Source organism: Coregonus clupeaformis, chromosome 17, assembly GCF_020615455.1.
Source record: "Coregonus clupeaformis isolate EN_2021a chromosome 17, ASM2061545v1, whole genome shotgun sequence".
Classification (NCBI taxonomy): domain Eukaryota; kingdom Metazoa; phylum Chordata; class Actinopteri; order Salmoniformes; family Salmonidae; genus Coregonus; species Coregonus clupeaformis.
In genome coordinates, this window is record NC_059208.1 from 9077833 (window position 1) to 9098497 (window position 20665).

General features: G+C 43.3%; 1 protein-coding gene across 2 annotated transcripts; it reads left to right on the forward strand.

Moving 5' to 3' along the window:
- The first annotated feature begins 459 nt into the window (after positions 1-459).
- Positions 460-13726, forward strand: LOC121586556 (nuclear receptor subfamily 1 group D member 2). Of its 2 annotated transcripts, XM_041903324.2 has the most exons (9): positions 460-988; positions 7127-7330; positions 7493-7581; positions 8008-8152; positions 8952-9802; positions 10298-10483; positions 10716-10926; positions 11263-11471; positions 11600-13726. In XM_041903324.2, exons 1-8 carry the CDS (start codon positions 970-972, stop codon positions 11457-11459), a joined length of 1902 nt encoding a protein of 633 aa, XP_041759258.1. In that variant the 5' UTR covers positions 460-969; the 3' UTR covers positions 11460-11471; positions 11600-13726. The 2 variants fall into 2 exon arrangements, with proteins under 2 accessions (XP_041759258.1, XP_041759257.1); XM_041903323.2 differs by having other exon boundaries at positions 11263-13726.
- The last annotated feature ends 6939 nt before the right edge of the window (positions 13727-20665 follow it).

Sequence of the window (20665 nt, forward strand, 5' to 3'; positions counted from 1 at the left end):
GGATGGCTCATAATAATGGCTGGAACGGAGCAAATGGAATGGCACCAACCACTTGGAAACCATGTGTTTGATGTATTTGATACCATCCCATTAATTCTCCTCCAGCCATTACCACGAGCCCGTCCTCCCACATTAAGGTGCCACCAACCTCCTGTGCTCCAGTCCAATTTTGAGGTGGGATGCTCATATGGGGGTGATGCTCTCCTTTAGTGCCCTTGCTTCGGACCATCCCCCCACTTTGTAAAAAGTGTGTCAGTGGGTTAGATTGGGCGAGTTCGTTTTGCATGGCGCGGGTGGGCAGAGTCTGTACATTTTAGACAATTCCATTGGTCCTTAAATGAAATCTCCACTCACCCGGGGCACCGGGCCATGCAAAACGAACTCGCCCATTGCCACCAGCGCTAGGCTACGGAAGGAGGAGTCACTGAAATGGGTCACATGGTAGCATAGCAGCTCGAGTCGAGAGACAGTCATCCAGCGAATATCTGACAGAGGATAACGTTATACTCTTTGCTATCAGAGCTATCGTTTCCTTCGAGAAAATACTTATTTTTATGCTATATATAGGTTTAGGCCTATCTTTAGCCTTCAGAAAAGAGACATCAATAGCTTTTTGGAGCGCTATACGAAAACTAAAATATACGGAATTCCGAACGTTCGATTCATTCTGTAGCGACAAAATTGGCTACAATCTATTGTTTGATTCGGGGCGTTTTTGAAACCAATCGGATACATTTTACTTTAAGTATATTGTTTGGGACGTCAGTCTGATTAGCAACATTTGCTGTTGAGCAATAGCTGTCATCTCAGAAACTAGTAGGCCTACGTGCGTTTGGTGACTATTTTATGAATGCTTCAATTCATTGATCAATCGGATCAACCAGCGACCTAAAAAGTTGCTGAAAACAAGATAATAAACACGTCATCAGACTAAAGGTCTAAAGAAGGGGATTTCAGAAGTCAGAGCACATGGAATCTACAAAAGCAGGTAAGATGATCATCTTCTGCTCAATACATTTATAAAGATGTATGTGTAGGCCTCTAGCCTATTTTAGTGTCTACAGATTCATTGTTTGTGACATTGTATCTTGATAGTGTATTTCATTAGACCACAGCCTTCCACAACCCAGATGAATTTTACAGCTTCAACAGGCTACTTGTCAGTATCCTGATTTTAAAGGGTTTTGTGATGTTTTGAATCAAAACATAAGCAAATGGATTACAGTGAGCTGCTCATAAATGTCAGATTTTTCTTACTGTAATGAGCCTTAATTCAAACTGGGTTAAAGTGGGTTATGAGTGCTATTGAGGGTGTTGTTATTTCAGAATCAGTAGGCTGGAACAGTGTTGCTGGTCCCTTTTCTCACATGCACGGGTCGCTAGCCATGTGCGACTCTGTATACGCTCTCTCTGATTGGTTGAGGAGTGCTGTGACGTGTATACTTTCGTCTTTAAATGCTCCCCTTGCGTCCTCTGGTTGGTGGAGAAGCACTGTGACGTAAATATTGCATAATTCTGCCAAAGATTCTGCACTGCGAGTTGGTGTGGATACACGTGAAACTGCATGCAGTTATAGGGTTGCAGCAATGTAAACTGACCCAGTTTTCTACCACTGGGTTTCTCAAGAAAACATGCCCGTTCCACGTAGGGGCGGGTTTCAAAAAGAGACGTCATCAGTCAGTCTAGAAAAATTGTAATTGATTGGCCAAGAGTTTCACATTTTACAACCTAATCATCTATTCATGTCACCCTTATTTGGGATGGGTTTGCTATGGATTTCTTTTTTTTTAGTCATTTAGCAGACGCTTTTATCCAGAGCCACTTACAGTTAGTGAGTGCATACATTATATTTTATTTTATTTTTCATACTGGCCCCCCGTGGGAATCGAACCCACAACCCTGGCGTTGCAAACGCCATGCTTTACCAACTGAGCTACATCCCTGCCGGCCATTCCCTCCCCTACCCTGGACGACGCTGGGCCAATTGTTCCCCGCCCCATGGGTCTCCCGGTCGCGGCCGGCTAAGACAGAGCCTGGATTCGAACCAGGATCTCTAGTGGCCTTATACCACTGCGCCACTCGGGAGTTATGCTTTATGAATGTTCTTACCATTGAGATTATTTTAGAATTTGCTGAAACTTCTTCTGTAATGCAGTTCGATCAACAAGGAATTTACAAACGACCAACTCATGAACACATCACATTAGGTTATAATGCCACACAACATTTGGCAGGCATTAATTGCTTGCTTCATGAAGCAATCCGGAAATGTTAGCCCTGCCCCTGCTTCTTGATTGAATAACGATGAGCTTCCCACTTGAGCCATGTGTGTGAGTTGCAGTGTAGCCAGGCTATTCTCCACACACCCTGCTGAAACTGGCATTATGAAACAGGGGTGTTATCTAACCAGAATGGAGGGAGAGAAACCAGGTCAGCCTGATTTGAAAAAAGGGGGGTGAAAAAACAGCGGGTGACTGAGCGGGTGATCGGCCTCTACTCCTGGCTGAGAGCCACTCTGCACAGGGTTGCCAGGTCTAGCTGAACTTTATTGCAAAATACGTCTCAAAACCCGCCCACAAGGCCTGAAAACGGCCAAATATGTTTTTTTCGCAGCAAGAGAGCTGCCACATTTAGCCAATAAACCCTTTTCCCATAACGTTATCGAGCGAATTAAGAAGGAATCTCGATTTAACTTCTAACAACCTAAAAAGCAACATTCGGTTTTCCATCAAAATAATAATAATTGTGAGCTAATGTGACGAATAAAGGAATTTGAATGTCGCAAGAGAAAATATATTTCGTCCTTATTAAACAAACAAAAAAAATGTTATATTATCTGGCAATTGTGCCATTATTATGTGCCAGATGTTAAGACTACAAACCGTTATTTACATTTATGTCATTTAGCAGACGCTCTTATCCAGAGCGACTTACAAATTGGTGCATTCACCTTATAGCCAGTGGGATAACCACTTTACAATGGTTTTTTTTTTTTGGGTGGGGTAAGGGGGGGGTAGAAGGATTACTTTATCCTATCCCAGGTATTCCTTAAAGAGGTGGGGTTTCAAATGTATCCGGAAGGTGGTGAGTGACTCCGCTGTCCTGGCGTCGTGAGGGAGCTTGTTCCACCATTGGGGTGCCAGAGCAGCGAACAGTTTTGACTGGGCTGAGCAGGAACTGTGCTTCCGCAGAGGTAGGGGAGCCAGCAGGCCAGAGGTGGATGAACGCAATTCCCTCGTTTGGGTGTAGAGACTGATCAGAGCCTGAAGGTACGGAGGTGCCGTTCCCCTCACAGCTCCGTAGGCAAGCACCATGGTCTTGTAGCAGATGCGAGCTTCAACTGGAAGCCTGTGGAGTGTGCGGAGGAGCGGGGTGACGTGAGAGAACTTGGGAAGGTTGAACACCAGACGGGCTGCGGCATTCTGGATGAGTTGTAGGGGTTTAATGGCACAGGCAGGGAGCCCAGCCAACAGCGAGTTGCAGTAATCCAGACGGGAGATGACAAGTGCCTGGATTAGGACCTGTGCCGCTTCCTGTGTAAGGCAGGGTCGTACTCTCCGAATGTTGTAGAGCATGAACCTACAGGATCGGGTCACCGCCTTGATGTTAGCGGAGAACGACAGGGTGTTGTCCAGGGTCACGCCAAGGCTCTTCGCACTCTGGGAGGAGGACACAACGGAGTTGTCAACCGTGATGGTGAGATCATGGAACGGGCAGTCCTACCCCGGGAGGAAGAGCAGCTCCGTCTTGCCAAGGTTCAGCTTGAGGTGGTGATCCGTCATCCATACTGATATGTCTGCCAGACATGCAGAGATGCGATTCGCCACCTGGTTATCAGAAGGGGGAAAGGAGAATATTAGTTGTGTCGTCTGCGTAGCAATGATAGGAGAGGCCATGTGAGGATATGACAGAGCCAAGTGACTTGGTGTATAGCGAGAATAGGAGAGGGCCTAGAAGCCCTGGGGGACACCAGTGGTGAGAGCACGTGGTGCGGAGACAGCTTCTCGCCACGCCACTTGGTAGGAGTGACCGGTCAGGTAGGACGCAATCCAAGAGTGAGCCGCGCCGGAGATGCCCAGCTCGGAGAGGGTGGAGAGGAGGATCTGATGGTTCACAGTATCAAAGGCAGCAGACGGGTCTAGAAGGACAAGAGCAGAGGAGAGAGAGTTAGCTTTAGCAGTGCGGAGAGCCTCCGTGACACAGAGAAGAGCAGTCTCAGTTGAATGACCAGTCTTGAAACCTGACTGGTTTGGATCAAGAAGGTCATTTTGAGAGGGATAGCAAGAGAGTTGGCTAAAGACGGCACGCTCAATAGTTTTGGAGAGAAAAGAAAGAAGGGATACTGGTCTGTAGTTGTTGACATCAGAGGGATCGAGTGTTGGTTTTTTGAGAAGGGGTGCAACTCTCGCTCTCTTGAAGACGGAAGGGACATAGCCAGCGGTCAAGGATGAGTTGATCGGTGAGGTAAGGGAGAAGGTCACCGGAGATGGTCTGGAGAAGAGAGGAGGGGATAGGGTCAAGCGGGCATGTTGTTGGGCGGCCGGCCGTCACAAGTCGCAAGATTTTATCTGGAGAGAGAGGGGAGAAAGAAGTCAAAGCATAGGGTAGGGCAGTGTGAGCATGACCAGCAGTGTAATTTGACTTAACAAACGAGGATCGGATGTCGTCAACCTTCTTTTCAAAATGGGGTTAGAGGCAGATGCTTGGAATTTAGAGTGGTAGAAAGTGGCCTTAGCAGCAGAAACAGATGAAGAAAATGTAGAGAGGAGGGAGTGAAAAGATGCCAGGTCCGCAGGGAGTCTAGTTTTCCTCCATTTCCGCTCGGCTGCCCGGAGCCCTGTTCTGTGAGCTCGCAATGAGTCATCAAGCCACGGAGCTGGAGGGGAGGACCGAGCCGGCCGGGAGGATAGGGGACATAGAGAGTCAAAGGATGCAGAAAGGGAGGAGAGGAGGGTTGAGGAGGCAGAATCAGGAGATTGGATGGAGAAGGATTGAGCAGAGGGAAGAGATGATAGGATGGAAGAGGAGAGAGTAGTGGGAGAGAGAGAGCGAAGGTTGCGACGGCGCATTACCATCTGAGTAGGGGCAAAGTGAGTAGTGTTGGAGGAGAGCGAGAGAGAAAAGGATACAAAGTAGTGGTCGGAGACATGGAGGGGAGTTGCAGTGAGATGCGTGGTCCTCTGTAGCTTAATTGGTAGAGCATGGCGCTTGTAACGCCAGGGTAGTGGGTTCGATCCCCGGGACCACCCATACGTAAAAATGTATGCACACATGACTGTAAGTCGCTTTGGATAAAAGCGTCTGCTAAATGGCATATTATATTATTATTATTATTAGATTAGTAGAAGAACAGCATTTAGTAAAGATGAGGTCAAGCGTATTGCCTGCCTTGTGAGTAGGGGGGGACAGATGGGTCAGGGGAAAAATAGAGAATGTCCACTTGGGAGAGATGAGGATTCCTGTGCCACCACCCCGCTGATCAGATGCTCTCGGGGTATGCGAGAACACATGGTCAGACGAGGAGAGAGCAGTAGGAGTAGCAGTGTTTTCAGTGGTAATCCATGTTTCCGTCAGCGCCAAGAAGTCGAGGGACTGGAGGGTAGCATAGGCTGAGATGAACTCTGCCTTGTTGGCAGCAGAACAGCAGTTCCAGAGGCTGCCTGAGACCTGGAACTCCACGTGGGTGGTGCATGCAGGGACCACCAGGTTAGAGAGGCAGCAGCCACGCGGTGTGAGGCGTTTGTATAGCCTGTGCGGAGAGGAGAGAACAGGGATAGACAGAGGCATAGTTGACAGGCTGCAGAAAATGGCTACAAAAATGCTATAATGTTATAAATGGCCTATTTGCAAGATTGACTTGTCATTTCAATAAACATGCTAGGCCTACTGACTAAAATCTGGGTTTATGATTGTAATTCAACTTTGCCATGGTTTGGTTAGCTAGATGCAGGTAGCCTATAGCCCCTGATAGGCCTACGTCTAATGTCAGATTGCCTACAGTAGCCAAGGCAAAATGTAAAATTAACGATTTAGCAGCTTGCTTAGTTCAAATTGACAGACTAATTTATTCAACATGAACAGCGAGGCGATTTCGAGGTAAGTGCTTCCCGTTGCCCAGTAGCCTGCTGAGGATTCGTAATTTAAATCACTGAATTAAATATTAAAATATGTATATGAACTGAAGAGGCCTATGCTTGTCAACAACAGACAGTGTTTTTAATGTTTTACTTTAAACCTAATCTGACTGACTGATTTACCTTCAATCAAATGCATTCCAACAGCTGATCGTCAAATTGCGATAGAATTGTGACCATGATAACAATTGATAACTTCCAATTTCATGAACTAAACATGGCCATTAATAATTACATAATAACACAAGGCTACAACAACGATAAACTGAAGTTATAGGCTATTTATTAAATCTGTTTGCCAGCTCTAGGTAAAGTACACAATTGCCATGGTGGCCGCAGTGCAATTTAGAAGTAGCCCAAAAACCGGCAACCCGCGACCAATACATTTTCACCCGCAACATCGTTTTCAAAGTAGACAAAAATACCAGCAAAACTACAAACATGGCAACCCTGACTCTGCAGCACCAGGGAATTATGGGTGGGCACTACGCTCGACGAGTATAAACCTGGCCTCTTTATGCTATGATCCAATCAGTATTAGATTTGGTTTCCATAGGACAAAAAGGGGACAACAGCGTCACTAGATTGCTACATGTGAATCAGTGAAACTGAGTGCTTGGAAACTAGAGGCTGTTAATGGTAGTTTAGAGTGGGGCAGTTCTGATAGTTGTAGTGAATAGGGCGAGCAGTATTTTATACATGGAATAATTAAATGCTAATCATTTTTTAGTTTTGGAATAAGATTAATAGTTTTTGGACTGTACGGTTTCCAGATCCTTCCCTTCGGTCTGCAAAATGTTCTGAAACAACATGAATTCAAATTCCTTTCAAACACAGAGATAACAGCAGTATGAAAATGTATACACTCACTAACTGTAAGTCGCTCTGGATAAGAGCGTCTGCTAAATGACTAAAATGTAAAATGTATAATATGTGTTATATTTAATTCAGTGAAACTATCAGCCTAATCATCATGTCTCTCTCTCCACTAGGGGGTGTAATAGCCTACATCAGCTCCTCCAGCCCTGAGTCATGTCATAGTGACTCAAATGACGGCAGCTACAACTCCTCCTCCCTGACACACAACTCCTCCCACAGCTGTCGCCAGGGCAACGTGGTGGACACGCTGCTAACCACGGCAGGCCTCCCACTGGCCCATACTACGGCAAAGACCAGTGCAAAATGCAGCATTACTAGTGAGTGGTTTCTCTACTGTGCAATAACTTGAATGTCTATTCAGTTACTATTGCAATAATTGTCCCTTGGCTTTGGGGATGAATACAGTCTATTGAATTTAATTTAAAGAGGTATTGCATCAATGGGTGCTGATGAGATGTTTTGTCTCTTTGTTTTTGCAGAAATCAACGGCCTGGTGCTGCTGTGTAAGGTGTGTGGAGACATTGCATCTGGATTCCACTACGGGGTCCATGCCTGTGAGGGCTGCAAGGTGAGAATACACACACACACACACCTAATCAATGTTGTGCCTCAATATCATAGTTAAGGTGAGAGAGCAAGGGTGCGATGACATAATAGGACGGTAGCCAAACTGGGTCAACTCATCACAGCAGCCACCCTCATCGAACTCGGACTGCTTTAAATAGTTCTGCCTTATTTTTAACTCTTCGACCTCTAAAACCCAGAGGCATCATGCAACCTAATACACTGTTTTAGGGGTTTCATTTTTTGATGGCCAAATTTGATATCAAATAATTAATAAACTGTAAAATAAAGAATATCTTCTAGATTTTCAGCATACAAATGGACAAAGTGCAAAACCCCCCCAACTCGGATGTAACTCTAGAAAAAGGCCCACTGATTCAAATTGAATGAAAACTCTGACTCACCAATGTGTCTGTCTGTGTGTCTCTAGGGTTTCTTCCGTCGGAGCATCCAGCAGAACATCCAGTATAAGAAGTGCCTGAAGAACGAGAGCTGTGCCATCATGAGGATCAACAGGAACCGCTGCCAGCAGTGTCGTTTCAAGAAGTGTCTGCTGGTCGGCATGTCCAAAGACTGTAAGTTCCCATTACCTTCTTTAACTACATCCCCTCTCCAGTCACAATAATACATGGTTTATTACCATTATCATGGGTTCAATAAATATGTAGTTGAGAAAAAAGAAGATGAAGAAGAAAGAGTCGGTTTGTTAGATTTCAAACAAGGATTTACAGTATTTGATCATTATCAGTAGACTTTCAAACATGTTTGATTTTATCGCACAAAATCTGTAATGCTCTTGTAGTGTGAGATGTGCAATGACAAGTTTTGAGAACGGTGATCAGCAATAACCAATGAGGGCTCGCTAGAGAAGAAGCCAGTGAGATGATGACGTTGTTTTGCATCACCCAGAATGTGTGGACTCTCCAGCAGGAGCCATGACTACTACTAGTATGCGTTTGTACTTGCCTTTAACCAAAGCCAAAGTGTCAAATCGTTACAGCTCTGAAGTTCACAATCAATGTTATTCAATTCAAAATGTTGCCTAGATATTTCAACTCTGTATGGCAAGCTTGAATGACTTAACGTTTGAGGCTGCTTTGAGCCACAGCTCATAGCTACATTAAATCTAAGCACATGATTTTTTTCGTGAGACAGCGTTGTATTGAGAATCCTCATGACCAAGTGAAGGATCTTGTAGTGTGTGACCACCGTCTGTGCCACATTGTTTAGTGTGCGCACCACTACGTTGGCAACACAAAAAAAACTACAGGAAAGATGGTTGTTTAATGTGAGAGGCTCAGCGATGTTAGGATTTTGAAAGTCGTGTAGTGTCCACACGGCTTAAACGTTGCCTCCTATCTCTTTCTCTAATAGCTGTGCGTTTCGGCCGCATCCCAAAGCGTGAGAAACAGCGCATGCTGCTAGAGATGCAGAGTGCCATGAACAACATGATGAACAACAACAGCCAGCTACACAGCCAGCTCCACAGCAACACACCCATCCCCCTGGCCAATCAGCTTCAGGCGCCAGCCTGCCCCGGGGAGCCCCGCCCCCAAGATGTTGACTCTGGCCTAGGCTCCGCCTCTTCCTCCACCTCTCCCGCCGCTTCCCCCGGGTCCAACCAATCAGAGGAGCCCAGCCATCACCCAGAGTCTGCAGTCGCCATGGGTACAAGCCCTATATCGGCGTCTCCGTCAAGTGGTTCAGACAACGTGTCAGAGGAGGTGATTGGCTCGGTGACCCGGGCCCACCAGGAGACCTTCATGTACAACCAGGCCGATGCCCAGCCGACCTCCCCGGGGGCGCAGCAACACGTCAGTGACACTGGAAAGAGGATAGAGGAGAGGAACCGGAACCAGCAGGAGGCCTGGAACCAGAAGAACCAGAACCAGCAGACTGACCTGGCCTCATTCACAGCCACTGAGGTCCACGTCCAGGCTCAGGAGAGGCCCACCAACACTGGGCCTCAGGGCCCTGACAGCCACCATCGCCAGGAGGACCACACCACCACCCCCAGCCATTGCCCCTACGGCAGAGGTACTCCCACCACCCCCATCCAGAACCACTGTTCCTACAGCAGAGACAGACTTCCCAACAGCTCCCCTAGTGGCAACTGCCCAGCCTACGCCCACCATGGAGGGAACAACAGCACTAGCCAGGCCACCTCCAACTCCCATGGAGGATCCACTGGACCACTGTGGAGCGGTGGCTACAGGATGCATCTGGTGAGTCCAAGATGGACAATGACTGTATGATATATTTTAGTTATAATTTATGCTAATCTATTATATAATATATTGATCAACTACATTTATTTAAATTTTAGTCATTTAGTAGACGCTCTTATCCAGAGCGACTTACAGTTAGTTAGTGCATACATTTTCATACTGGCCCCCCGTGGGAAACGAACCCACAACCCTGGCGTTGCAAGCGCCATGCTCTACCAACTGAGCTACAGGGGACTTTATATAGCACTTTCTTCTCAAATCACTTGAGAGAGCAGTTTGTCCATTTGGCAGATTGTCAATGTAAACTACAAATAATAGAGGTCCAAGATTCGATCCCTGTGGAACACCATACTTGATCTCACACCTTCAGATTGTGTTAACATAACACAATGTATGTGGGAAACTCGCCTTTTCCACCATGTAATAAGTATATGAATGATATGTTGCATGTGCCTCCTAACCCAAGTCCTTCTCCCCTCTCTCCATCCTCAGCTGTGTCCCATGAACACGTCTCCCCATGTGAACCCCCATAAGTCAGGCCATGGGATCTGGGATGAGTTCAGCCACAGTTTCACCCCGGCCGTCAGGGAGGTGGTGGAGTTTGCCAAGCGGATCCCAGGCTTCAGAGACCTCTCCCAACACGACCAGGTCAGCCTGCTCAAGGCTGGTACCTTTGAGGTAAAGACCAGTCTCAGAACACTCGCTTACAGTGTATTAAAACCTCTTATTGCATTGTTTTACTCCATCTTACTTCCCTAGGCTCTTCTTTTCTCCTTCTCTCCTCTCCTCTACCCCTTATCCCCTTTCTCACGTGTATGTGAATGAAAACAGTATAAAAAACAAACTGATATTGCTCTCATCGAAATGCAGTTGATCCAGCCAAACTTAGTGTCTGCTGTCACTTCATCAGGTGCTAGTGGTACGTTTTGCATCGCTGTTTGACGTGAAAGACCGCACAGTGACATTCCTGGGTGGTACCAAGTACAGCGTGGAGATGTTACGAGCCATGGGCGCCGGCGACTTCCTGACCTCCATGATGGACTTCAGCGAAAATCTGATGGGGCTCGGCCTCAGCGAGGAGGAGATGAGCCTGTTCACCACCGTCGTCCTCATCTCTGCCGGTAGGCTCATGACCTGTGACCTTTTGATTCACTCTTCCTGTCCCTTTTAAATAGACTATATAGACACTATAGATCCTATAGAAACAGACTTAATACTGTGAGTTGTTATGGTACTGTATGGCTCCTTACCAAGAGAGTAGTGTAACTATCTACAGTATGTTTGTTGTTTGAAAGCATACATTGTATTATAGTGAGTGTTTCCTTCTTCACCAACATCTTCTATCCATCTCCGTTGGTTGAGCTTCCTGTCATAGAGACATACACGGATGAATGGTAATCAGAGAAAAGTATAGGAACCAAGTCTAATAACGTTCTACTGTGGTTTTTGTGTTCTAGATCGCTCAGGGATTGAGAATGTGAACTCTGTGGAGGCGCTTCAGGAGACTCTGATCTGGCACCTGAAGGGCCTCATCACTGAGAACCACCCCAACGAGTCGGCCATATTCACCAAGCTGCTCCTCAGACTGCCTGACCTGCGCGCCCTTAATAACATGCACTCTGAGCAGCTGCTGGCCTTCAAGGTCCATCACTAGACCAGAACCAAGGTTTGAACCTGGGGTGTATTAATTAGGCACCAAATGGAAGAACATTTACTGAAATGGGGAGGTACCACCAGAACTTGTCTAATAAGACATTTTTTGTTTTTTCCCCCGTTGCAAAACCTTTTGCTAAGGTGTGCTCTAATGAATATGGCCATGGACACTTGGCCAGAAACCTGAGGCCTGTGGCTGGGGACAACAAAGCCATTTCTCCACCCATCCTGACACACCTCGACCAGCTACACCAATGAACTATGAACCCTGACCTCCAAGAGAACCCTCTTATCACGTCCTTCACAAACAAGGGGAAGTAGTCGGCAAATGTATCAAGGTCAAAGGGGAGGGAGAGGAAAGGGTTAAGACCTCAAAGTTATCGTACTGTAAGGCTGAAAGGCTTCTATTGTTGGAATAACCATGAATGCACACGTTCAGACACAAGCAGGAGATGTTATGTTTCTTTGTCTTGTTTCTGTGTGTGCGTGTTTGTGTAGGAAGTTTGCGACTGTACAACCCTTAGAGAATAACCTTTTTATAAATATTGTGTAGATGTGTATTTTTGCATCGTTGGTGCAGTATGATATGTGACTGATTATTTAGACTTTTTGTTTAGATCTTCTACACCATGGTTCCCCAACCATGTTCCTGGAGAGCTACCATCCTGTAGGTTTTTTGCTCCAACCCTAATCTAGCACACTTTATTCTAATAATAGGTTAGGTACAACTGGGGGAGCGAAAACTTACAGGAAGGTAGCTTTCCAGGAACAGGGTTAGAGAGCCCCGTTCTACACCTTCGGGGTACAAAAAAATAAAAAAATAAAAATGTAGGCAGACTAATCTAGAAGGATGTTGTGCTTTTTGCCTGAAAATACAGGGTGACTCTAAAGGGGGTTAGGCCTTGTTAATTAAACTCCAACCCCTCTAGTTTAAAGTAAACTGACAATGAATGACTACAGAGGAGGTTTAACGCTCCTCTCTAAACTATAGGTGTTGAATGACATTAAGGGGAATGTTGTAAAAGCATAGATAGACCTATGTAATCAGGGTAAACGCTGCTACGTTACTTCTGTCTCGGTGTGACCCTATCTAGTCACCTGAGGAAGAGCTTCGATTAAATGTCATTATTTGTATAGAGGAATCTCTTATTTCAAGCTTACGGTTTCAGCTGATGGTGCAGCAGTTGTGTGTGTGTGTGTGTATGTGTTACTCGCTATCATTGTCAAGTGGAGGTTTATGTTGTAAATCATTAAATGTTCTTGTAGGGTTATGAACTAACTGAAGTCCATCATTGACAGACACGGTCCGATCACTTAATTGTTATAGACCTCCCCATTTGAACGATAGGACAGCAAACGGACAGGAAGTCAGAAATACATTGAGGTTATTCGAACTGCCAAAGGTTAACGTTGGTAACCAATTTAGTCATTTTATATTAGTGTCAAAAGGATAAAATTGTTAATGTCATTTTTAGGTGACAGTTTGGGTTTTAAAAAATCATCAAACCGCGCAATTAGATTTTACAGGTGAAAACTACTTTATGAGTGCTGATTATGCATTTATTTGTTAAATGCATTTAATTTGTTTTAATGTAAAAATGTTTTGTGCACACATACTTGATATCGTGTCTTATAAGCCTATTTGGGCTGGGCACCAATTGGTTTACAACACGGAAATAAATAAAAATCTATACATAAAAGAGCATTATACATAAACGCATGTAGGCTAATGCACAATTGTGTCATGTTGCTGGTGGTTGTGGGAAGGGAGAGAAACGTTGTAGGAATGTTTTTGTCATTCCGTTGGACTCCGCCACCAGCAACTCTTATACCACTGTCTCAAATGTTTCAACAGAGGACCACTAAACTTGTACATGGACTACAGATATAGTTATGAAGTGTTGTAAATAGGTGGATTCTATTCAAATACAGTATGATTGTAATATTACATAAGAGATTGTAATTTCCTTTTATAAATAACACCAAGAGACTGTAAGGGCTGTAATCAATTGAGTTGCAGGCATTCCATATTACAATGCCCGTTATGACGTTGATTGACGATTTCGGAACGTTTTGTTTCTCTCTTCCAACTCTCCTGCGCTTCATCCTCCATCATCCTCAGTGCTTCTGTTCTGTCAATCATGTGCATCGTTCCATCGCTGACCTACTCTGTGGTGTCAGTCTCTGTTTTCTCCTCTCTGAAAGCATTGCAGTATACATAGATTTCTATATATAAAGACCTATATAAATAATATTAATATATCTGTATACAGTGTTGTCATTTCTTTTTAGCAGGTTTTTCCACCGTCCAAGCATGATTAGCCAACTTTGAGAACCAATAACATAGGCAACAATTACTCAGGTTAAATTTCACAGCTATTTAGAACTCCGCTTGACAAGCTTGAGTCCTTCACAGATCCAGTTCCATTGTCTTCCACTTGAAGAGCTTAATTCCTATAACTTGTTTTCAGGACACACAGTATTTCATTTAGAAATAGTTTGGGGTTTGGCCACAATCAGCAGCGAGAGAAAGCATTTCTTCTTTGCCAAGATAATCCATCCACCTGACAGGTGTGGCATATTAAACAGCATGATCATTACACAGGTGCAACTTGTGCTGGGGACAATAAAAGGTCACTCTAAAATGTGCAGTTTTGTCACAATACAATGCCACAGATGTCTCAAGTTTTGAAGGAGCGTGCAATTGGCATGCTCACTGCAGGAATATCCAGCAGATCTGTTGCCAGAGAAATTGATGTTAATTTCTCTACCATAAGCCGCCTCCAACGTTGTTTTAGAAAATGTGGCAGTATGTCCAACCGGCTCACAACCGCAGACCATGTGTAACCATGCCAGCCCAGGACCTCCACATCCGGCTTCTTCACCTGCGGGATCGTCTGAGACCAGCCACCCGGACAGCTGATGAAACTGTGGGTTTGCACAACCGAAGAATTTCTGCACAAACTGTCAGAAACCGTCTCAGGGAAGCTCATCTGCGTGCTCGTTGTCTTTACCAGGGTCTTGACCTGACTGCAGTTTGGCGTCGTAACTGACTTCAGTGGGCAAATGCTCACCTTCGATGGCCACTGGCATGCTGGAGAAGTGTGTTTTTCACAGATTAATCCTGGTTTCAACTGTACCGGGCAGATGGCGTGTATGGCATTGTGTGGGCGAGCGGTTTGCTGATGTCAACGTTGTGAACAGTGCCCCATGGTGGCGGTGGGATTATGGTATGGGCAGGCATAAGCTACGGACAATGAACACAATTGCATTTTATCGATGGCAATTTGAATGCACAGAGATACCATGACGAGATCCTGAGGCCCATTGTTGTGCCATTCATCCGCCACCATCACCTCATGTTTCAGCATGATAATGCACGGCCAGCCCAATGTCGCAAGGATCTGTACACAATTCCTGGAAGCTGAAAATGTCCCAGTTCTTCCATGGCCTGCATACTCACCTGACGTTTCACTCATTGAGCATGTTTGGGATGCTCTGGATCGACAAGTATGACAGCGTGTTCCAGTTCCCGCCAATATCCAGCAACTCCGCACAGCCATTGAAGAGGAGTGGGACAACATTCCACAGGCCACAATCAACAGCCTGATCAACTCTATGTGCTACATGAGGAAAGATACTGACTGGTTTTCTGATCCACGCCCCTATCTTTTTTTAAAGGTATCTGTGACCAATAGATATGTAATCACAGTCATGTGAAATCCATAGATTAGGGCCTAATTAATTTATTTCAATAAACTGATTTCCTTATATGAACTGTAACTCAGTAAAATATTTGAAATTGTTGCAAGTTCCATTTATATTTTTGTTCAGTCTAGTTACATCCTAGTATGGTCCTCCACACCGTCATAGCCTCATATTTCAAACTATTATGCGAAACACATGTAAAACCCTACTTCACATTCATGCACAATAGGTTGTGTAACAACACAGGTATTTTGTATCTGTAGGCACATGCAAACCATCTTGCTTATGAATAACAGTTCTACATGATGCCAATGTTAAGCAAGCATGTTTCCAAAAGTATTCCAGTCCTCAATAATATTAAACTTTGCATCCCATTAGCTAGGTTCCATCCAATTTGCAACAGATTTTCATGCAAATATTCTAAAATCTGCATAAAAACAATATGCCCATTTTTCCACCAGAGATGTTTCCATCAAATTGACTTGTTGCAGATAAAAGACTGTGCATGATGAGGTAGCACACAAATAACAAATTTTCAACTCTGCTGATGGTTTTGTCACAAAAAAAGTTGTGTTATATAGCAAATGTGCACACTCTGGTATTGACACGTGCACCTTAACCAACAGCTCGCAGACAGTGCTGGTAAAGTCTACATGATGAGATTATTATGGATAAGAATATTTTTATTTGTCAAATGGCAGTCAAGCATCGATCATCATGTCACGAAAATAAGACCCTCGATATTTATTGGAAAGGAGCATCAAGATCACCTTTCACTTTCACCACCCTGTGGAGTTCATCATCATTTATTTAATCTGTAGCCTAATAAACTGCATGCTTTCCCAAGTCTAGTGGGAAGACGACACGTCATCGCGTGATAGTTATTATATTAATATTTGCACATTAAAAGCGTTTCCACCACCATTTCTCGCATAATTAATTTTACTGACATCCCACCTTGTCTAGCATATTTTGTTTTGTCATTTGGGAAGGTTTACTGACAAATTTCCTTTCCATCAGGCCAGTCTTGACATTTTCTATCGGACATGTAGACTACTTTACTCACATACAAAGATTGGATGGAAACCTGGTTATTGATATAAAAAGGAATCAGACTTATCTCTTGATAGCAATTCTTACACTTAATTTACTTGCAGAGTCAGATTTTAATCTGACATTTTTCACAATTAAAGTACAAAATCTAATTCTTGAATTTAATGTAATTAATAATTGACTGTAGCTAGGATCCCATCCAATTGGCAACACATTTTCATGCGAATATTCTAGAATCAGCATAAATATGCAATTTTCCCACCAGTGGTATGTTTCCACCAAATGAACTTGTTGCGGATAAAAATCAGTGCGTGATGACGTAGGGCACACAAAATGTACTTTTTCTCTTAAATGTTCATGTACCAAATAAAAATCTATCATTCAATGTGTTTCCATAGCATTTTCAACTGTACGGATAGTTTTGTCACAAAAACTGTCGCGTTAACTAGCAAATGTGCCTACTCTGGTCTTGGTAGCTTCGCTCTAGCCAACAGTTTGCGGATACTGTGCGGGTAAACTGTGCAGGTAGTCTAGTCTACATGATGAGATTATTATCACCACCCTTTGAAGTTTAACATTATTTGTTTAATCTGTAGCCTAATAAACTGCATGGTTTCGTAGTGGGAGGACCACACACCATATCATCGCGTGACTCCCAAATTTACTTCGATATGATGGTTATTATATAAATATTTGCACATAAAGGCGTTTCCACTGCCATTTCCCGCATAATTAATTTTACAGACATAAAAAGATCCCACCATGTCGAACAAACAAATGATCTTTCGGCATTTATACAATTACACCCGAACCTTCCTATTTCCATCACAGCTGTCGTAACTTTTTTTTAGACGATATGACTTTGCTTGCATAAAAACTGGATAGAAACGTGCTTCCTAAATATGCTAGAATTGACTAAATATGCTAGAATGACGCCATCATCCCAGGGCCTGCTACAATCTTCAATCAGCAGAGAGCAGTGTTGCTCTTATAACCAACCGTTGACATAAGAGTTTTTTATGGACACATCAGATACAAGGTGAATTTTTGCTCCTGTAGCCGTCTGTGTCTGTCCCTTTATAGAAGATGAACCACTGATCAAAATGTAGCTTTATTTAATATTATTTAAACAGAATGACTTAGTAATTGATCATAATTGATGTTGCTCAAGTCCTGCCATCTTTTTTTATAAAAGGTGGTATTTTCGGTGTGAATTTAAAAGGAGGAATGGTGTGGTGCTGTAGAGCTTTTAGCCCAATGTTCTGCCTGATTCCACTAACTGAACCCTGACATTTGAAAACACAGCAACAGCTCTCTCTCTCTCTCTCTCTCTCTCTCTCTCTCTCTCTCTCTCTCTCTCTCTCCTCGCTCTCTCTGCAGTCACACATTATTCACTTTTCCACTTTACCTAATTGGGTCATATTGTTTTATTTTGAAAAGACAAAAACAGCCTCTATTCTGTAATTCAATAGGAGTGAGTCTATAAAGAAAGAATGGGATTTAGAGGTTTTTATATGGAACATCTCATTTAGGGTTAGTCTGTTCTGGTTTGTCTGAGGATTACTGCTATGAACAGAAATATCCAGGCAGAGAGATTAAATAGAGTCAAAATAAATGTCAGAGGGCAAACAAATCATATTACACACAAATGCACACAGGCACACAGTATACACGCACGTACACATATTTGTGTTGTTTGCATGTAATATTTGCATTTTTGGCATTATCTACACTTTCCCATGTGAAACATGGAATGACCGCTGACCTTTTTGACATTAAGCTAAAACATCACTACGAAACACCACTACAGGATAACAGAGGATCTCATTCTATGCCTTTTGAAAAACAACACTTCTCTGAGTGATTAATGAAACTGGTCTGCGTCTACCATGCCCTTTCCATCCTTAGTCCTTCCACCTTCTACAAAACAACACAAATAGGTTAACGCGCACACACACACACACATAGGCTACAAACACCTACACCCACACATACAAACTGCATGCTAAGTATCTGCATTCAACTAACCCCATCTATGCCTGTTAAATTATTTGATAAGGGAGTTCAGGTAGGTTCATAAGACCTGGATGAAATGCCTGAGATGAGGAAAGTTATGACCCCTATCAAATCTGGGCTCCATCTCATGTCAGCTTGGTCTGAATCAACCTTAGGTTTCATACTGACCGAGGCAAAGCACTGAATTAATTATGGTTTTGAAAAGGGCAAAAAAAAGGCTGAAAAACAAGAACATGGTGGCCTTGGCAATGTGTACAGGTGTAGGATCTTAATTTGATCCCCCTGTTGTTAAAGGAAACTTCCTGCAGAACAGGAAATGCAAACTTGTAGTGTATTCAAGGTTTAAAAAGGCTTCTAGAGTTTGTAATTTCCACTTTAAAATGTCAAACTTGATTTGCCCAAACCAAAAATGTATCAACCCCTTCAAAAATGTCCATTCATTATAATCCACATAATAATTCAAATTTTCTGTTGCTAAAGGATTATTTTCCTGTTGTGAGAAACGGATCAAATTAAGATCCCACATCTGTAGCACTTCAGTTTCATTCTAGAGAGAGGCTTTTAGGGGCTCTGACCCTTTCATGGATGGTGAGGCGTTTGCACAATTATCACGTTGACTCATGAACTGAATTATCATTAAACACTATCTTCACTGCAATATCATGATCAGTATAAGGATATGATAGATCTGACTGTCGAAAACGTAATCCAAGGATTGTGTGTGTGTGTTACGGGTTTCGGTTTCTCTGTCTATTTCGAGGTTGGTTAGCCCGTTTGCTGAGGCGCGCACTGATTGGAGTCACCTCGTTGGTCAGTATGTGTTACACCTACGCTGGCGAGTCATCCCGTTAGTCAGGATGTGTTTCACCTGTGCTGACCCAGCAGGTATTTAAAGCTACACCTCACGTTAGCGATTCCACTTTAGTTAGCCAGGAAGAAGCTGGAGTTTTGCGTTTTCGCGTGTTTGTTTTATTCCATATTTATTTTACTCCCTATCCTAAATTGGTGTGTTTTCACACCGTTAGTTTGTCTTCTCTGAGGTAAATTTAGTGGGCACTCATGGTGGGGTCTTTTTGAAACCCCTTTTTAGTTGCTTGCCAACTTTCAGTCTTTCAGATCCCCTTTTGAAACCCTTTTTGTTTTGGTTATCGAAATTATTTTTGTTAGTTCCCTTTCATGAGACAAGACATTTTGAGGTTGTCCTTTGGGAACGTGTGTGTGTGTGTGTGTGTGTATGTGTGTGACATTTTACAAACAAAAAAACCACTTCAGAATACATTTTCTCAAAACCATCTTTATTCTCAACATCCAATTCACGTTAAGTGCAAACATCATCGTCATAATCATGAGAATCCAAATTCATAATTATTATATTTTCTTCCAGGGCACCCAAGTCAAAGCACTCTGTCCAAAACATGTAATATTCAGACTCATTCTCAATCAATTACACTAACATCACACACTATAACTTCACTCTCTCTCCAAAGACTTGTCGTCCAATATAAACGTTTACTACATCATGAACAACAAATTGTTGGTATTTGTCTGCTTAAACAATAAGACATGAAAATACACAAGTAAATCATTGTGTTATTCTTTTAACAGTGAGTGGAGTTGCTTGGCTGATGTTGGTGATGCTGTCAGAAATAGAGCTGGTCTTGCATTTATAACGTCTTTATTCAAATTGTCCAGCCCAACTTTTCAGTATGTATTGTTTTTTCCCTGACAGTATATATAGAGTTCAGAGGAGGCTGGTGAGGGGAGGGCAGCTCATAATAATGAATGGAATGGAGTAAATGGAATGGTATCAAACACATGGAAACCAGATGTTTGATGAGATTGAGACCATTCCATTGATTCCGTTCCAGCCATTACTATGAGCCCGTCCTCCCCATTTAATGTGCCACCAGCCACCATACAGTAACCAACTGATATGTTATCAAGGTGAAACTAACACTGCAATCCTTCTATGATTCTTATAGTTTATGATGTTCACATAGTTATATCTAAAACAAATGTAAAACAGTATGTCGTTGTGGTTTTGCAATGAAATTGAGAGAAGGATTGTTTTCCCCCGTTATTTAGGTAAAACAGTAAAATGTTCATAATATGCATACAATATCTGTAAAAAATTATGCAGTCTGAAAATATACATCCTTTTATCCACTGTAGTACTGTAAAATAGCTTCTTTTCTATTGGTGCAACATTTGTTGTTATTGGTTTGTAACTGAGTTAAGAGTGACCACTCTTACGAGAGATAATACCACACTGGCGCTTTAAGAAGTATTTTATGGAATAAGGTGACATTCGGCAGTGTGCATGTTTGAGATTGACTACAAATCACCTTGCATCCCAAAGAACTACTCATTCTGTGATCAAGATTAGCCATTCTGTGCAGCCATTGCCTTTTTCAAAACGGATTGCATCAA

What these genes read in the sequence shown, in the direction of transcription:
- LOC121586556 (XM_041903323.2), top strand. An exon ending in GGTCGGCATGTCCAAAGACT is followed by an intron (nt 8,153 to 8,951) that starts GTAAGTTCCCAT and finishes TTTCTCTAATAG; the next exon opens with CTGTGCGTTTCGGCCGCATC. An exon ending in GTGGCTACAGGATGCATCTG is followed by an intron (nt 9,803 to 10,297) that starts GTGAGTCCAAGA and finishes CTCCATCCTCAG; the next exon opens with CTGTGTCCCATGAACACGTC.